Below are 20,834 nucleotides of genomic sequence, written 5' to 3'. Positions count from 1 at the left end.
TCTCTGAGTAGGCACATTGCTCTGGTTATCACTGAGCTAAAAGGTTGAAGAAAAAACGATCCCTGGTGCTCTCAACCTACTTGACTAAAGAAGGAGGTGGAAGGAAGATCGACATCTAACTCTCCACGTTCAGCTATGAAACAGATCAGAAATATTCTTGGGCATTTATTTACACCTGTTCTCTCTGCTTCTCAGTTCATCCAGAACCAATACAATACTCTGATTCACCCCAGACTCTAATCTTACATTTGCTGAAACAAAACTCCCCTCATCTCCACCTATGAAACAAAGGGAGCCATGGGAAGATTTTCTATTTACACAGAATATGTCAAGAAGTCCATATGCCTTCTAAAATCTTTCTTAAGTCTAGTACAAATGTTATCCTTCCCTTTTTACTACTTCGCACCACTGTCTTCATTTCTGTCTCTTTACGGTCCTCTATGCTTCTACAGATTTCCATGTCTCAAAAACACAGAATTTTAGATTAGAAAGACTTAAAATCATCTACTATTACCTTCTTATAGAACTGAAGACTCTAAAACACAGAAACCAAGCGGTATGCTGAAAATCACATAGCTGCTTCAGTAGAACTGGTACCATGTTCTAAAGGCAATCGAGTCATAATACACTGAAAGCAGTCCAAGAGCAGCAAGAGACTTCACTGCAGCTGTAGATCACTGGATCGGTAACTCGTAGTTAAAGGAAATCCCTACCCACTCCCATCCAGCCCCTACCCCCTAATTATGGGACAAAATAGCCAATTCAATGAGATTTAAACAGGAAGTTCACAAGAGGAACTCTTATACCTATCAGGACCCATTAACCAGGGATTCCACAACCAGTAGAATATTATCTACTGGTAGCTATTTAAGCCTTACCTGACAGGTCTCCAAGCCAGCTGCAGCAGCCACATCCCTCTCTGCGCCATAAACGTCTCGCCTCAGTTTCCTGAAATTCCCAACTGAGAAGGGAATATAGCCAGCAGGCACTCCCAACCCTGTTATGATTCTACAGTTCTACTGTTAGTAAATTTCCCAGGGGCATCACAATCTGTCCTTACACATGCATACACAGAGGAGCTTCCTTCTAGGATGAGCTCCTCATTACGGGGCAATTAAAAGGTCCACTTCACAAAAACCTTGAGATCCCTCATCTTAATCATAAAATAGTTGTTAATTTACTTGTTTTTTAATGTAGAAAGCAATCTCCAAACTAAATAACTTGGAAAGATCTGAATGAATCTGCTGAATATACCTGAAAAACAAAGTAGTTACAAAGAATGGAAACATGCAATTTAAAAATACAAATACTTTAATTGGTTATAAGAGTGCTTCAGCATCTCAAAACACACAGTGTCTAGTTTTGATGCTGTTAAACTTTTTCACCAGGCACATTTCTGTTCCTCATTTGACTATTCACCTGCATATTCTTGAACATTTGCAGTTTTTAGAAGTTCTTCAAAGATGTTTATTAATTAAAATTCACTGTACTTAAGAGATACCTAACAATTACAAAATTATTTTCCAAGACAAAAATTAAGCCTTATCTATTGAGTAAGCATTTATTAAACACCATTTATACCTAAATTTGTACTAGATGAGAAATGGCATGGTCCCTTCTTCTTAAGCAATTTGTGAGATGTTTAGGAAATCTAATTAATTAATTAGAAGGATACTTTAATGCCAAACTACCATTATTGATATTAAGTACAAAACTAATTTGAAGAATTCAATTTAGACAGAAATCAAATTAATTTGAGCTGTAATTATTTGACTATCCCACAGAATCCATTTAACAGTAGACTTCTGAGAAACAATTACAAGGAAAATCTGTTATGTTTATTAAAACTGGTGATATTTAAGAACCATATAAATATGGTTACAATTTTTATTTTTAATAATTATATCACTTAGTAAACACAAAATAATCTAAAGCAATAGCTTATGGAGTTTTTGTGCCTTGAAAGACTTAACGTAGAGCCCTAAAACACACAATGAAATTTAAAGTCTGAGCTTAGATATTCACCATCTTCAAGACCATACATTCATCCTGTTTCCCCAAAAAAAGAACAGTTTCCAAAGAGTTTCCTATTTTCCCAATGGTACACTCCTTAGCTGGATACCAAAGTAGTAATATAGCTAGGTAGACATATCTGTGGATTTAATTTTACCCACACTAGTGTTCCATTCCTTATGACTTACAAGAGTTCACAATTTTGGACCTATACAATTCGTTGAACTGAATAATACTTCTCCCCGGTTGCCTGACGCCATCTTGTCTGTCTTACAAATAAATCAGTTATATGGACACACACAGAACTAGTCTGAAGAATAACATAACTAAAAGAACTATATATCATATTGGAAAGTTTTTTTTTTCCCATTCAACAAAAAAGGAGAGGACTAGGACAAGTGGATGGAAGAGAGACAAGACTTTGGTTTAGCAGAAGACTGAGTTTTCTTTTGTATTCAAATTGTTAAAATGTACACTGGGCTGGCTGCCTTGGTTAGTTAATGAATTCCTTATATTACTGTAAATGACTAAGCAGAGACTAGATGACAATCTGTCAGAAATGCCACCTCTAGATTGGCGCAAGGCTGGACTATGTAAATCCCAAAGGTTCCACTTAAATCAATAACCAGTATCATGTTATTGCCTAATCCAACTACTATGTAATTTAAATACATAATACCTCCATTTGCTCATCTATGATATGAAATGCCATAGAGCTAATCAATCACAGAATTTTGTTTTTTGGCACAGAACTTTAAAACTGAAAACGATCTGCTTATCCCAACCCTTCAACATTATAAGAGTAAATAACTATTTTTAGTCTACAACATTCATAAAAAGTTTTGATATTTCTGAACAAGAACGACAAATATTAATTTCCCCTTTTTCTTTCCCTTCCCTTTTTCCCTCACATATTTCTCAAGCTAAAAATGTTTATTTAAAAAAAGGGTATTAGACAATTTTACCCACCAATTTGGCACCATAACCTCAGGAATATATAAGAAATGACTTTTCAGTATTTTTAAAAAACTGGATGTAAGAACATAATTTTCTTTGGATTTATTTTCCCAAAAACCTACAATAAATAAACTTGGTAATAAATGAATACAATTATTTAATAATGCTAATTTTGGTATAATAATTAGATGATTCTCCCCCATATCAATCATATGAGTTTGCCTTAATAATATGCAACAAAGGCTGAGTGAGGTGGCTCACCCCTATAATTCTAGCACTTTGAAAGACTGAGGAGAAAGGATCACTTGAGGCTAGTTTGAGACCAGCCTGGAAAATACACTGAGAACTCGTCTCTACAAAAAAAATTTAAAAAGAATTTTTTAACTCGGCATGTATCTGTAGTCCCAGCTACTCAGGAGTTTGAGGTGGGAGAATTGCTTGCGCCGGAGCTGGAACTGGAGGCTGCAGTGAGCTACGGTCATGCCACTGCATTCCAGGATGGACGACAGAGTGAGACACTCTCTCTAAAGTAATAATAATTTACAAGAAAACATATCTAATGATTAAAAAAAAAACTGCACTATTTTCATCTTGAAGGAATGAATATTGACAAATGCTGAAAATCACTGTGACTCATTTTCTCATTTATAAATTAATGATGACATTTGCAAATATAAGAACTCATCTCTGCCCCTCCTAAGGGCCCACACATGATAATTAAGCAGAAGGAGAGATGCTCAATTCCTGAGACACAACTGTGCACTAAACCACCAAATGATACACAAGAACACCATGCAGAAATGTGTGCTGCTCCTGCTGCACTTACAGTCACTTTCAAACACACTGTGACGCTGTAAATTTGTTAACACTGAGGTAATTAAACCTAAAGTACACGAAGACTTAGTTAACTATGTCTACTATTAAAAATACTCGGGAAAATTCTGATGAAAAAGGACACTCAGCAATTAGTTCTCATGATAAAATTACTTTTCGGCCGGGCGCGGTTGCTCACGCCTGTAATCCCAGCACTTTGGGAGGCCGAGGCGGGCAGACTACGAAGTCAGGAGATCGAGACCATCCTGGCTAACACAGTGAAACCCTGTCTCTACTAAAAATACAAAAAAAAATTAGCCGGGCGCGGTGGCAGGCGCCTGTAGTCCCAGCTACTCACGAGGCTGAGGCAGGAGAATGGCGTGAACCTGGCAGGCCGAGCTTGGAGTGAGCCACGCACTCCAGCCTGGGAGACAGAGAGAGACTCTGTCTCAAAAAAAAAAAAATCACTTTTCATGGCACAAAAATTAAAGTATAAACTATTATTTCATATATTAAGCACATTCATAACTTCGTTTCCAGAGATCTAGTCAAAAAAACCCTCTGCCTAAGCCAGAGCTACTAGAAAAATGTATCTTTAGGCTATGTGTTACTTAAAAGTATTCTTACTGTATAACACTCTGGAAATTAGTCTTAAGTTGTGTTAAATCAGTGGTTCTCCAGGAGGTGGAGGTTGCAGTGAGCAGAGATCGCGCCACTGCACTCCAGCCTGGGCAACAAGAGCAAAACTCCGTCTCAAAAACAAAAAACAAAAAACAAAAAAAAAGTGGTTCTTAAATTTTGGAAGGCTGTGAACCTCTGAGAGAATAATAAAAGCTGTTGCCAGAGAAAAATGTCTATTTATAAATAAAAATATGCATAACTGGAGGGATTCTCAAAGACAAGCCCAAGTGCCATATCTTTAGTATCATTAAAACAACTAACTTCACAAAAGATACTTAGAAATGTAGCTATTGTTCATAGGTTCAATGTGCATAACAAAACTGTATCTATAAATCCTTGATTCCTTAAATTAAAAAATGAGTGTGTATACAATTTGATAGAAATACATGTCACAAATTTTAACGCTTTTTAAAAACCTAATTAGCTGTGAGTAAATTCAAATATTTGTATAAAGTTTTATTTCTTACATTGAGACATATACCAAAAACATGACTTATTTTTTCTTAAGTGATCAAAACAGATTTTTAAGAAGCAATGTGATTCACTCAGGGTCTCCTTTGTGCCAGGCATTATGCCTTTGTTCCTCATAATTTGAGGAAACCCACTCTTAATATCCACTCAACTTTGCTCAAATATTGGGACAAAATAAACTGGCCTAAAAATTTTGACAAATATATTTGGTCAAAAATATATTTAGATATGTACTTTCCTATACGTAATGAAAATGATGTTACCCTAGTTTACATAAGTGTCAAAGTATTTAAGGTTTCATATTTTATAGTAATTTGATACTTTCGAGGGCAATAGTTTTGGGGATAGAAACTTTAAATTAAAAACTTGTAACTAAAATCAATGAGTTACACCTATAATAGACAGTAAGAATTAAAAATAAACTAAATCACCATTACCGTAGGTAAATAAACTCTTTATTTATTCTATAACCTTACACGGCAAATGTCAAGAACCCTTCCTTAAACAAAACAACATTTGTAGGTAAGAAATGATGGAAGACACTGAGAGTACAATGGTTTTTCCGAAAGGCAGACTTAAATATTTTTTCTTTGCTCATCTCCAGAGTGTTAAACCAATAACCAAACAGAAAAAATAATTAATGCAAAATAATTCATCATTGTTGAAAAATATTTTAACTGAGTTGTCATCTGAATGAAGAGCACTTTTAAAATAATAGTCATTAGAATTCAAGAATACATTTCATATGATATAATGACCTATTTCCAATGGTTCCAGAGAGTGATCACTTTCATTGTTAAGAGGAGCTAGAATAACCATTTAATGCTAGGGCTATGTAGAAGAATAGATTTTCAGCTAATTTAACTTTTAAATTAATTAATTTCACCCTAAGTTTCTATTGTGAGGTCCAATTGGGACCAATGAATATACCTACCTCCAAATAAGCTTATACCTATACCATAAGCATTAATGGATTTTCTTAAACTGAATGTTTTTAAATTTAAAATTCCCTTTAATATTTTTAACTCCTCCAATTGAAAAGGCTAATTTTTTTTGAATGGCATGTCTAAATTAGTTTCATGAAATAAGTTAACAAAATGTTTATTTCTGATATGAGGAAGGAAGTATTGTTAGGCCAAAATAAACTGGCATGTAATTAAGGCCAAAGTTTTCTGATTGCTATATGGATCCCATTATTGTGGATGCTTTGGAAAGAGACATATAAAGTTGAATTACAACACTGCTCAGAAGTCTAGACAATGCCTAAGAAATTTTAAGATGTGTAGCTCATTTGCAGATTATGCTCATGTAAACAATGTGAACACACCTCAACAAGAGAAAAATCATAGTAGTATATTACTTACAATAAAACTTTAAGGCTACCAGAGATATTCAATTCTGACACTGCTCTCTAGGGAAGAAAGGAAAATGCTTACAAATTTAACTGAACCTGGAAAAAAACCAAAGTAGAAGAAAAGGTAAGGGAACAAGTGGTGGGAGGGGAGTTGGAAGGGAGACGGGTAGTAAGAGAAAGAATGGTGGGGAAATGAGGCGCTGACAAAATCCTTAGCAACACAAGGTTATTAAGATCTGAGTACTCTGATACTTTAATGCTAAAACAGATGCTCTGCTCCACTGTGTTATCTTTATCTTCTCCCATTTTTCTTCCCAAAGAGGTCCTTGAATTAGATATATGAGTATTTAAATCAAAGATTTACTTACTAATTAGATTAAGCCCTGGAGACAGTACCAGTTCCTGGCTGATCTAGATATATCCTTTGGCTTTGTTTTAGTGTGTGTATATATTTCATTTTATTTCTGTTTTTTTTTTAATGTCCAAGACCAAGTGATGATTTTCCTGTATAGGTTCTAGAAGCATAATTTGTGTGTGCAACTCAAACATTTGACAAACATAAGATACCAATCTGCTCAGCACTTACTATGAATTCAATATGATTGTGCATACCACCTTACTTTCCAAATCAAGGTACACAGCAGTGGGGATAAGTGATGTTAATTTTAAAAATTTAAATATTTTTATATTAAAATAAACATTATGGAGTAGCAGATGCAAAATCTGCATGAATTCTTAAGATAAAAATGAAGACTGCAAAGAATCATAGATTTCTCAAAGGGTCACATTGAACTATGCCTTCAGGACTCCTGGAGTACAAGCACATTTGCCCAAATTGTTCTGTCATTATGGGTACACTTTATGGGTACATTATGGGCAGAAGATAACTAAAAAGTGTTTTTCTCTACTGCAATGATCCCTCATGTAGTATATTTTTTTCCTACTACTGTTTATAATACTTTACCCAATTTAAAATTACTACTATAGCATTTATAATCAAATATCTGAAAGGGAATACCATCTAAAGATGTAGAATGATTAAATTATTTTTTAGAAATTTAATGTAAAAGGAGGACTCTGAGGCATATGTACATAAATATTCACGTTCTTTCTGATGCCTTTATAAGTTTGAGTGAAACAGCACAAAGTTTTAAAAATAGAGAAATACAAAAAGATAGATTTTTTTCCTAAATAACCATTTTCCCCTTTAAATTTTTTTGTGAGTTTTATATATAAAAATTCTTATATGTAATTTCATTCATATTTAAATTTTGCTTTAAAATTCTCAACTACACATTTGGCCTATGGTACCAAAAACTAGAACATAAAGCTCTTAATTTGTTCAAATGTGAATCATTCAAGTATACAATTTCAGTTCCGATAAATTAATAGTAAATGGTGCTTACAGACATGGTATCTGGAACTCACTGGAAATAGTTACTAAACTTACCTGGCGCTAATCCAGCAGTAGCAGGGCTTCCCATGGATGGGTGAGAGAAAACTTGAGAGAAGGCAGACATATTTGACTGGGACACGTTACTCAGCCTGGAGGTTGATCCTCCTTTAGGAATAAACTCGCTTGCAGTAGGATTTGGTGTCTATTTAAAAATCAAATATAGTAAGTTAACACACTTTAAGCCGAAAAAAGACATTGAATCTACTAGGCATATTCCACAGTGCTTTATTTACTAAGTAAAATACATTATTGAAAGGATTAACAAGTGTTTTCGGTTCCATATTTTGGTGTGTCATAATTATATTTCTTAAAGGAAATCTGATCATCAAATTTGAAGACTTTAATCATTTCATTTGCAGAATTTTAACCTCAGTAATGTGTAAAATTTGTCTTTATTATCAAGCATGCATCATTACCAAACTACTAAGTTTTAGAGAACTGGGAGGTTGAGATTACCTCAAAACTGAGCAACAAATTTCAAGTTTAGTATCTTTAAACCACTTCTACCAAGATAAAGGTCAAAACTGCCTTTCTTCCAAAATTAATCACTTTCTTTTTTGTAGGTACTTCAAACATTTCCCTAATAATATGGTATCATGTATTTAAGTAACAAAGTAAAGGTTAGAGAAACATTTAAAAACACGGCAAATATGGGAGGAATCAAGATATAAGAAAAACTAAAGCGATCCTAATGCCCACGCAGTACCATGCGTGACTTGTTACACTGAAAAATATTTGGCTATGAGATTACACGGAAAACACCTTTTTCACAGTGGTACTATGCTACAACTCTTTATATATTCAAGTGGCATGGTATTTTTAGCTTTAAGAAATACTAGAACATATGAAACTATACATAAGATTCATAAAAAGTCTATATAATATTGTCCACATTAAATTTCCACAGGAGGCAGAAAGAACAACTTCCCTATTTAATTTGAATGAGTTAAGAGTTCAAAATACTAGATCTGGAAGGTAACAAGTCACCAGGCTAACCCAAATGTAAACTCCAAAACGAGTATTATCAGTTATGTGCCAGCTAAAGTTAAATAAAAAGTGATAAAATATAGAACAAATGCTAAATCTGGGCTTAATTAAAATACACTAGAACTACAGAATCAATCTTTTACTGCCACATCTAAGGCATGAATTTCTGAAAAAGTATAATCAGGTCTGAGGCTATATTTTCCAAAGGGGAAAAAAATCCTCTTTTATGACTTAAATGTGTTTTTAAAAAATTTCCAACTGTAACATTCCCGAAAACAGTGGCATGTTCTCTAAACAGATGGCCAATTCCTTGATTTCTGGAGTAGAAAACCAGCCACTGCATTTTACTAATGTAGTATCTTCCTAGTTATAAGGGAACAAATGGCTACCAACAGAATGAAAAGTATGTCAGGGCCGGTATGTCCCAGTTAAACCTAAATCTTAGAAGTTGAGGGTCAAGATAAAAGCCATTGATATCTTGATAAAATAGTCCAAAATGTCTAGAGACGTGGACTTCAGGATTACGCAAGATTACCAGGAGACAGCAAAATTACATAAGGAAAATAATACACAATATGAATACTTTTAGTGTGTTCCTGAGAAGCAGGTATTACCCAGTTTCTATTTCACATATATCCTATAATTACAGTAAATAACAGACTAATTTCAAAAATGAGTTTCTCTAACATTATTATTTTGAAAGAGTATTTTTATTATTTTTGAGACCCTGTAAAGGGGAAAAAAGAGGGGAAGGTCCATTCTACCTTTCATAACAAATTATAAAGGACCTCCAAATATGTACGAGTGGAAGTTATTAAAATTAACCTAACTATTAAGAGTTACATACAACACTGTAACTTCTACAGATTCAATAACCACGGATGCCAAAACCTACTCAACAATGAATCTGAATTAAGAACTGAAAAGGATGACCTAAAACTCTCCTTCCTTTCTTGATTTAGTATTCCTTGATTTGGTGGTTTGAGAGTTTGTTTTGTTCAACTGTGAGCACTTGAGATTAAAGATAAAATAATTTAAATGGCAGAAAAAATAATTATGTAAGATTCAGGTACAACAGCACACAAAAAAGATCTTTAATAGATAATATAAATTAATTGTAGCCAGATCAGAAAATGATCAGATACATTTAAATTAAAAATCAGACATTAAGACCTTACCTAGAATACTTTTTCATGATAAAAATCTTTAAAATAACATGTAACAATAAAGATGCATTCTTAAAACTTCTACTGGTTTAAAATATAAATCTTTTTTTAAAACTATAAAATCTATTAAAAATAGCATAGGTATATATTTTTAACATGTTAAGAATAATTTTTTGAAAGATAAGGCTAAACTGGTAACTAGAACAAGTATCACATTAAAATGAAATACCTGTTGAGAAAAGAACCTATTTCTTTCAGGCGTAGGAGGCAAAGGTTTTATCTAGGATTAGATGACATAAGAACTTGAGTTATATAAATTATTTGACTAACTTCAACAACAATAAGGAGTTTGGGATAAATAAGAAAAATAGAAATAAAAAAAAACTAAAGTTTTACTATCCCTGCCCTATGTTTGAATAATCCTTTCCTAAAGACAGATATTTCTCTATAATATTAAATTTTTGGTTTCTGTAAAATATACAGATATGCACTCATTTATATTCATAATTAAAACCCTAATTTACATTTATATTTTAAATAGTTCTAAGTGGACATTTTAAAAAATTAATGTTCATTCAATAGTCTAAGATTCTCATACACTCAAATTTACCCCACAATTTTTTTTTTGTTTTTTTTTTTGTTTTTTGAGACAGAATCTCACTCTGTTGCCAGGCTGGAGTGCAGTGGCACAACCTTCACTCACTGCAACTTCCGCCTCGCAGGTTCAAGTGATTCTCCTGCCTCAGTCACCCTAGTAACAGGGATTACAGGTGTGTGTCACCAAGCCTGGCTAATTTTTATATTTTTGGTAGAGGCGATGTTTCATCATGTTGGCCAAGCTGGTCTCAAACTCCTGGCCTCAAGTGATCTGCCCACCTCAGCCTCCCAAAGTGCTGAGATTACAGGCGTGAGCCACTGTGCCCAGCCTGCCCCCCAATTTTCATGTCCAAAACAACCAAGTGCTTCTTATATAGTGAGTTCTCCAAAATGACATCATCCCCCAACTTTCAAAAATGATCCCTACTGCTACCTTCTAGACCCAAATATAATAAATCAAGAATCCTGACCGTTAGCTTAAATGTTGTTGTAATTATTATCATTTTTTTTTTTTGAGACAGAGTTTTACTCTGTCACCCAGGCTGGAGTACAGTGGCGTGATCTCGGCTCACTGCAACTTCTGCCCCCCGGGTTCAAGTGATTCTCCTGCCTCAGCCTCCAGAGTAGCTGGGATTACAGGCGCCCACCACCGCACCCAGCTAATTTTTGTTTTTAGTGGAGACGGGGTTTCACCATGTTGGCTGGGCTGGTCTCGAACTCCTGACCTCAAGAGATCTGCCCACCTTGGCCTCCCAAAGTGCTGGGATTACAGGCGTGAGCCACCACACCTGGCCTAATTTTTTTTTTTTTTAATTAGATGGAAAGACAAGAAGTTTCTGTTGAATGATAACAGAACATAAGATATGTAACATTTCATTGCATATATGGCCCAAAAAGGCCTATAAGAAAAAAATTGTTATCATACAATGATGGGATGAATGAGAAACTAATATTCCTTAATACTGGTCAGGGTTATTTTAATCACATAGTAAACTCATAAAACTATTGGACAGCTCTTTAAAGAGCTCGGCCTGCTTTAGCTATCTTAAGGGCTCTGTAAATTGGTATCAGTAATCTTTCCATCCTCTGAATGAAAACCTAACCTGGTGACTTTTTGTTAACAACTTTATTTAAGATATAATTAACATGTAATACACTGCACATACTTAAAACTTTGGTAACTCTTGACACAGATATACAACCTGGAAACCATTACCCAAATCAATATAATGACCATAAACATCATACTAAAGTCTGCACAGGCCTCTTCTAAACCCCTCTCTCCTTTCCACCCCTCTCTGCTCTCTGCCCCCGAGTCTCCAGGAAACCACTGAGACTTTCTGTCACTATGAATTAGTCTGCATTTTTTAAAATTTCACATAAATGGGTCATACACATATATGTATTTTTTACCTGGCTTTTTTTTTCTCACTAAACTTTGTTTTAATGGGTCTCAAAATTCTGCGACAGAATTTCGGTCAGGTTGTTTCCATTAAAACGTACTGATTTAAAAAACTAGTAACTTAAAACTACCACATGCAAAAGAAAAAAGAAAAAAAACAAAAATGAAGTAGTTCACAAAACATTCTCCTTTCCTTCTGAAGGTTTTAAGATGCATTGTTATCTTTAACCAATCTTTTACTATTAACTTAAATGGCCAACTGAAACTAACAGTCCTGAGACCATTCTTCCACCACTGATTAAGACTAGAGTGGCAGGTATTAGGGATAATATTCATTTAGCCTTCTGAGATTGCTGGGCAAACCTGGTGACCTTGCCAGCTCCAGCAGCCTTCTTGTCCACTGCTTTGATGACACCCACAGCAAGCAACTGTCTGTCTCACATCACCAACAGCAAAACAACTCAGAGGAGGATGGTCTGAGAAGCTCTCAGCACACATGGGCTTGCCAGGAACTATATCAACAATGGCGGCATCACCAGACTTCAAGAATTTAGGGCCATCTTCCAGCTTCTTACCAAAATGGCAATAAATCTTTACCTCCAGCTCAGCAAACCTGGATGCAACATGGGCTGTGTGGCAATTCAGTACAAGGGCATAGACAGCACTGATTTAGCCTGAATGGTTCAGAATAATCACTGAGCAGTGAGGCCAACTGCCTTCATTCGTGGGTCATTTTTGCTGTCAGCAGCAACACTCCCCCAACAAACATCTTTGACAGACACATTCATAACATTGAAGCCCATAATGTCTCCAAGAAGAGCTTCACTCAAAGCTCCATGGTGCATTTCAACAGACTTCAGTTGTAACGCTGACTGGAGCAAAGGTGACCACCATAACGGGTTTGAGAACACCAGTCTCCACTCGGTCCACAGACACAGTACCAATACCACCAATTTTGTAGACACCCTGGAGAGGCTGGCGCAAGGACTTGTCAGTTGGACAAGCTAGTGGGAGGATGCAGTCCAGAGCCTCAAGCAGTGTGGTTCCACTGGTGCTGCCATCTTTATGGGTGACTTTCCATCCCTTGAACCAAGGCATGTTAGCACTTGGCTCCAGCATGTTGTCACAATTCCAACCAGCAAATGGCACAAATGCTACTGTGTCAGGATTGTAGCCAATTTTATTAATATAAGTGCTGACTTCCTTAATGATTTCCTCATATCTCTTCTGGCTGTAAGTTGGCTCAGTGGAATCCATTTTGTTAACACCAACAATTAGTTGTTTCACACCCAGTGTGTAAGCCAGAAGGGCATGGTCACCAGCCTGCCCATTCTTGGAGCTACTAGCTTCAATTTCACCAACACCAGCAGCAATAATCAGTACAGCACAGTCAGCCTGAGATGTCCCAGTAATCATGTTTTTGATGAAGTCTCTGTGTCCTGGGGCATCAATGCTAAGTCACATAGTACTTGTTGGTCTCAAGTTTCTACAGGGAGATATCAATAGTGAGACCACATTCATGCTCAGCTTTCAGTTTATCCAAGACCCAGGAATACTTGAAGGAGCCCTTTCCCATCTCAGCAGCCTCCTTTTCCAATTTTTCAATGATTCTTTTGTTGATTCCACCACATTTGTAGATCAGATGGCCAGTAGTGGTGGACTTGCCTTGAATCTATGTGTCCAATGAAGACAATGTTGATAAAAGTCTCTTCCCATTTTGGCTGTTAGGGGTAGTTTTCATGACACCTGTGTTCTGGTGGCAAACTCGTTGCAAAAAAGTTGATTGGGTTCTTTCACTCAGCATGAAGATTGATCCACTTCACTGCATCTATCAATACTTCGTTTGTATTGCTTACTAGTATTCGACATTATCAATATACTATAATTTGTTTATCCTTTCATCCATTAGATATTTAGATTGTTTCCAAGTTTTGGCTATTACAAATAAAGCTGCTGTGAAGATTTGTACACAAGTCTTTGTACACAAATACACGTTTCATTTGTAAACAAATACACATTTCATTATTCTTGGTTAAAAACGTAGCAGTGAATGATTTGGGCATATAATACGTATGTATATATAACCTTTTTAAGTTAGTAAACTGTTTTCCAAAGTAGTTGTGATTTTTTATTTTTTTTTCTTTTGGAGACAGGGTATTGCTTTGTCACCCAGGCTGGAGTACACTGGAGAGATCATTGCTCACTACAGCCACTCAAGCGATACTCCAGCCTAGTTGTACTATTTTACTACATCCACCAGCACTGTATAAGAGATCAAGTTGCTCTATGTACTCAGGAATACATACTTTGGTTGGTCTTTTTCATTTTACACATTCTAATAGGTGTGTAGTGGTATCTCACTGTGGTTTTAATTAGCATTTCCCAAATAACTTATTTGCCATTTTATATCTTCTTTGAAGTGTCCACATTTTTTGACTACTTTTAATGCATTTTTAAATTTTCTATTACGAAGTTGTGAGAGTTCAACAAATAGTCTGAAGTATCCCCCAACCTTTTTTTTTTTTTTTTTTGCTTTTTTTTCAAAAAAATTTCTTTTGACATAATGTGAGACTCACAAGAAATGGTACCTTTTACCTTCTTTGATGACAGGTAACATCTTACATAACCATAGTACGTTTTCAAAACCGTAAACACTGGTGCAATAATTTTAGCTAAACTGCCCACCTCGTTTGAATTTTACCAGTTTCTGAGTGCATAAATGCACTCAATTTGACTGCATTTTTGCAGGATATTTTTTCCAAGTATGGAATTCTAGGGTGACACTTTTTTTTCCTTCCTGTATTTTAAAGATACTGTTATACTGTCTACAATTTGTATTATTTCCAGTGAGAAATCAGCTATCAGTTCTGTGGTTTCTCAGTATCTGCACGAGACTGGTTCCAGGACCCTCCTCCAGCTCCTCTGCAGATACCAAAATCCACAGGTAATTAAGTCCCTCATATTAAATGCCTAGTAGTCTACGCATATAGGTGCATACTCCTGTATACCTTAAATCATCTCTAGATTACTTATACCTAATGAAATATAAATGTTATATGGCATTATTTGTATTATTTTTATTGTAGTACGATTTTTTTGGTGTTTGGGTTTTTTTTCTTCCCCCGGTCCATGATTGGTTGAATCCAAGAATGCAGAACCTATGGATACAGAAAGCCAATGGTATTGTTATTCCTCAAAAATGGTTTTGTTTTGTTTTTTGGTATGGCTGCTTCTTTGATGTGCCTTGATGTAATTTTCTTCATGTTTATTTTGCCTGTGGTTCACTGGACACCTTGAGTCTGTGGGTTTACAGCTTCATCAAGTTTGGAAAATGTTGCCCATTATTTCTTAAAATACTTTTTCTGCACATCCCATCAGCCCCATCAGGAACTCCAATTATAAGGATATTAGGTCACCTGATGTTATCCCATGGCTCACATTTTCTCTGCGTGTGGTTTTCTGGGGCAGTTTCTATTGCTATGCCTTCAAGTTCACTAAACTGTTGTGCAATGTCTATTGCCATTAATCCCATCAAACATATTATTCATTTCAGACACTATAGCTTTCAACTTTCAAAGTCTGATTTGGATTTCTTATCTATGTATATATGTTTCACTCCTGTACTAACATGTTTAATCTTTCCTCTAAGCTTCCTCAACATATGAAATACAGTTATAATAATTATTGTTGATGTTTTCACGTAACTATTTCTGGATCAGTTTTGAATGATTACATTTTCTTTTGTTTATGGGTCTTACTTTCCTCCTCCTTTGCCTGTCTGGTACTTTTGATTACATGGTAAGTAATGTGACTTTTATCTGCTGGGTGCTGGGTATTTTCATATTCCTATAAATCTTCTTGACCTTTGCTCTCCGTTGTAGTTAAACTGCTTACAAATTAGTTTGATTCTTCCAGGTCTTGCTTTTAAGTTTTGTCAGGAGGAACCAGGGAAGAATTTATTCTAAGGCTAATTTGGCCCCACTACTGAGGGAAATGGCTTCCAATTAGCCTTACTTGGTGCTTCACGAGTTACAAAGTTTTCCATGTTGGCCAGTGAGAACAGGAACTACTCCTGGCCATGTATAGATCTGAGAATTGTTGACTGTGATCTTCTTGGCAACTGCTTTTTCCAGCTCTGGTAACCTCTTCATTCACATCCTGAATTCACATCAGCTAAAGATTCAAGAGGGATTCCTTGGTAAATTGCCAGAGTTCTCTCTGTACGTGAGCTCTCTCTTCTTCAGTATGTTTTCTTGTATAGTATTGCCACCTTAGCCACTGTGGACTTCCAGTTTGGTCTCCTCAATTCAGACAGATCAGCAGGCTCCACCTGATGTCCCCCTTTCTGTACAAGGTTGGGAAACTCTCCCAAGGTAGTAAGCTGGGTTAATCACAAAGTTCACCTCATTTGTTTTCCATCTCTCAGGGATCACTGTCCTTCACTGTCTGATATCTCATGTCTTGAAAACTGCTGTTACATATGTTTTTGTTCAGTTTTTTAGCTGTTTCTGAAGAGAGGTAAGTCTAATCTCTGTTCTTTCACCTTGGCCAGAAGACAAATTTAGTGGTAATGTTTTGAAAATATTAAGGAATTTTTTGACTTTGAGTTATCAATATATAAAGTTTAGCCAACTCTTTTTGGTTAGATTAAACACCCACTAGGAGAGAGGCGATCTACAAACACCATTTCAAATAACTTGTGAGCAATTCAATCTACTTTCTTAATAAAGTCGGTTTTTCAAGTTTTGTTGTGCTTTCCTTACAATCTCTTTCCTAAAAAGATAAATCATGTCACACGCACAGTTCAACTAACTGTCCTTTTGATAATGCCCACATCTTTGAAGCACCAAGTCACAGTCTATTTTACATAAATATTTCTCCAATACAATTATTTCTATCCATGCCACCGGGAGTGACTAGGCAACAGCAATGAGCAGTGAATTATCTGGAAAAGCAGAAGAGAGGGTACTAATAATGAGAAAGAAAGACAGGGTGGAGGAATTTTTTTTGCCTTGTTAAAGTGATCTAAAAAGACATAAAAAGATGAGACCCAGCCAGGCACGGCCGCTCACACCTGTAATCCTACAACTTTGGTAGGCCAAGGTGGGAGGACTGCTCAAGGCCAAGAGTCTGAGATCAGCCTGGGCAACAAGAAGAGACACTCTCTCTACAAAAAAAAAAAAATTTTTTTTAATTAGCCAGGTGTGGTGGTACGCACCTGTGGTCCCAGCTATTCAGGAGAACTGCTTGAGCCCAGGAGGTGAAGGCTGCAGTGAGCCATCTCTACATCACTACCCTCCAGCCTGGATGACAGAGCAAGACCCTGTCTCAAAAAAAATAAAGATGAGATCCATGGACCTAAAGAGCAGCCCAATTCAGACCTAATTTTACTAGTCTCCAGTGTTAATAAGCAATACAGGATAAAGAGGAACAGAGGGAGATGGAAAGGAGTAGTCAGATGGTAACAAGAATCCCCAGGTTCACATGAGGTTTTTTTTGTTGTTGTTATTTAATGAATTGTTATTTCCACTTATTTCAAGCACATACAAATATGGCCAATTTAAAATGTATTATCAAAATATACTCAACTTCTGGGTTAGTCAGAAACTGACCTATTTAAAACCTGCAAAGTTTAATTAAAAAAAAAAAAAGTTAAAAGTGACACCTAAATACAATGACTATTGTAAAATTAGTCTAATAATATAGTTTATAAACTTTCTGAAGCAAACTAAGCCCTCTGATTTAAGCATCGCAATAAAGGAAATATAATTTTCTAAATCAGATAAAATTGGTGGAGACAGCAGAAGAAAGCTAATTACTAGTATTTCCAAAAGATTCATATTAGCATTCTTCTAAATAAAAGTTCTCCTATTTATAACTTGACAATCTTAAGAGGAAAGTAGCATGTGTATGTTGGAACCTGGCAAATGAAGATCAATTAGTAACAAGCTTAACATTACAATGGAGGAAAACAAAAATTTTTATGATCTCAGCATAAAGCAATTCTCTGTACATAACAGCTTGAAATTATAGACATGTAAATTTCCAAAGACAGTTGTTAGCTCATCCTTTACAAAGTTTGCCAGAAATGGATAATACTATAAACATCTCTAACAATCTCCTGGTGTACCTTTTATGAGAACAGTTTGATAATATTATCAAAACGAAAAATAAGGCCATGCAGTGGCTCACACTTGTCATTCTACTACTTTAGGAGGCCAAGGGTGGAGGATCACTTGAGCTCAGGAGTTCAAGACCAGTCTGGGCAACAAAGCAAGACCCCCATCTCTACTAAAAATTAAAAACAATTAGCCATACATGATAGCACACACCTGTAGTCCCAGCTACTCTGGAGGCTGAAATAGGAGGATGACTTGAGCCCAGAAGATCAAGGCTACAGTGAGCTGTGATCATGCCACCGCACTCCAGAGTGGTAAATGGAGAAAGGAAAAAGGGAAGGAGAAGGAGAAGGGGAAAAGAAAAAGAAAGGCAGGCAGGCAGGCAGGCAGGAAGGAGAAAAATGGGAGGAGACGGGAGAAGAATAAGCAAAGAATAAGCATGCCCTTGATCTAGCAAACTCACATCTAGGAATTAAAGCTAAGAAGAAAAATGACACAAGTAGATAAGGTTAGCACAGCACTTTTTTATTATAGTATTTTAAAAAAAAGAAATAAGTAAAATATCTACCAGTAGGGATTTGGTCATGTGGACTGTGGAACATATCATAATGTATAACTATTAAAAATTATGAGTTGATATATTTTTATTAAACATGAAAAGAGACACCTATACTACTGATTCAGTAAAAATAAAAGATAAGCTAGAGAACAGCAATGAAACTAAATTGCTATTTATGTAAAATAGTTTCCTTATGCCTGAGAGGGAATGGGGGAATGCGTATGCACGCAGGTGTGTAAAAACATGCTAAAGATGGTCACTAAAATATATCAGACAAGTTATCTGTGGGTGGTAACCTGGCTAGGGACATTTTTGCCTTCTTCTTCGTACTCTTCTATAGTATCTGATTTTTTTCAGTAGTATATACAGTCAGCACTCCGTATTCACGGGTTCTGAACCCGCAGATTCCACCAACCACAGATAAAAAATATTTGGGGTAAAAAAAACCAACAATAATTTAAAAAATACAAACAAAAACAATACAGTATAGCAACTATTTACAAAACATTTACATTGTAATAGCTATTCTGGAGGATGCACATAGGTTATATGCAAATATTATGCCTTAAGTACCCCAGTATTTTGGTATCTGCGGGTGGTGGGGAGGTTGTTGCTAGAACCAATCCCACAGAATACAGAAGGACCACTGTATAATTTTTACAAAAAACTTCTAAGAAAGTTCAAGATTTCTAAATCATAAAACCACTTACACCATTCCCTTTTTCATTTGCATATCATCGCTGAATGGAATTATCGTAAGAATTCACATGGATTGTACATTTAAATTCAGACCAAAAAAATCAATGCATATAAAAAGATAATCTGTATCCAAAGAATAGAAGACACTTAAAAATAAAACCGGATGTGTGCATCTGCTACAAACTAGGTATCCCTAATCAGAAAATCTGAAATCTGAAATGCTCCAAAATCTGAAACTTTTTGAGCTCAAACATGATGCTCAAAGTCAATGTTCAATGCAGTATTTCGGGCCAGGTCTTCTCAGGTTTAAGATGCTCAACCACTAAATGGATTCAAACATACCCAAAAAAAAAAAAAAAATCTGAAACACTTATAGTCCCAAGTATTTTGGATAAGGTATACTGAACCTGTACTTAAAAGAATCTGAAGTTATTTACATGTAAAAGTGCTCCAATAACAGTAATAATTCATAATCACAGGGCATACCACCTAGTTTATTCTATCACTGTCCCTAAAAGGAGCAAAAATGTTTACTTAGGTCAGTGAATAAGTAGTACAGGAAAGTGAGACTATCACAACATTCCAAAGAGGCAAGAACTACTTCACACAGCTACGATTATTGCTACTTATGCATATCTTCTATCCATAGCCATATAACAGTAAAACCTATTTGTCATATTCCACAGTAATTTATAATACTTAGATATATTCTTTCTAACAAAGAATCCTACCGTATTAATCATAAATTTTAACATACATTAAGATTTTCAAATGTTTTCCACGTTGATATTTTATTTAATGAAACTGTACCAAGGGAAAATTTACAAAAATATGTAAAGCATTAAATTTCAGGAACACATTAGGTCAAATATTCATCCAGCTAATCAATAATCCAGGTCCATCCATTTAATTATTTGAATACCTAATATATAAAAGACACTGTGCAAGGCAGTGTACTAGGCGCTGTGAGGAAGAAAGACATAAAACATAGACACTGTGTTCTACAAGTTCACAGGCTGACATTTCACAGGTATACAATGTATCCTGAACCCAATTCCACACTCTCAAGAACTCAGAACATCCATGTATCAAAAGACATATATTATCTACAATGTGCCATGATCAGTATATTGATATTAGTTTATGTGATAAGTTCTATAAATGAATAATTAGAATCTGGTAAGTGCTAGGACAATGTGAGCAAACATCTAATGCTGTTTAATTAGGCCATAAGACCGTATGTATGAATTGAATCTTAAAAGACAAGTTTGCTAAATCAAGACAGAAGGAAGGGTACATCAAGCAAGGTGAATGTTCAAAAAGAATAGTCAAAGGAGAAGCAAGAACATGGAACTCTTCATGGTAGCTACATGGTACCGCAAATAGTTCAATAGGAACAAGAGCAAGGAGCAGCTTGGATGCCTTCATAAGGGATTTTGACCTTTTTTCCCCCAATGACAAAGATGAGAGGCAAGATCAGACAATCAGGTAGTTGTTTGAAAAAGAAGACTAGAAGCAGGAAACCAGCTAAGACACCACAATATAATAATCCAAGCAAGA

At 35.5% G+C, this 20,834-nt stretch overlaps 1 protein-coding gene and 1 pseudogene across 7 annotated transcripts in view; both read right to left on the bottom strand.

The window, feature by feature from the left end:
- Nucleotides 1–20,834, bottom strand: part of PAN3 (poly(A) specific ribonuclease subunit PAN3) — a 157,255-nt gene that overhangs the window by 66,975 nt on the left and 69,446 nt on the right. For all 7 annotated transcript variants that reach the window (XR_010150628.1, XR_010150627.1, XM_009426786.4 and 4 more), the window contains one exon: nucleotides 7,740–7,887. Coding sequence is in view for 5 of the 7 variants with exons in the window: in XM_009426786.4 (XP_009425061.3) it covers nucleotides 7,740–7,887 (148 nt within the window). In the remaining 2 variants the exon portion in view is untranslated. The remainder of the gene's footprint in view (nucleotides 1–7,739; nucleotides 7,888–20,834) is intronic.
- On the bottom strand, nucleotides 12,138–13,578 carry LOC134808188 (elongation factor 1-alpha 1-like; annotated as a pseudogene).

The sequence above is a fragment of the Pan troglodytes genome, chromosome 14 (assembly GCF_028858775.2).
Source record: "Pan troglodytes isolate AG18354 chromosome 14, NHGRI_mPanTro3-v2.0_pri, whole genome shotgun sequence".
NCBI classification, from domain to species: Eukaryota; Metazoa; Chordata; class Mammalia; order Primates; family Hominidae; genus Pan; species Pan troglodytes.
This window is presented reverse-complemented; position numbering and strand designations above follow the sequence as displayed.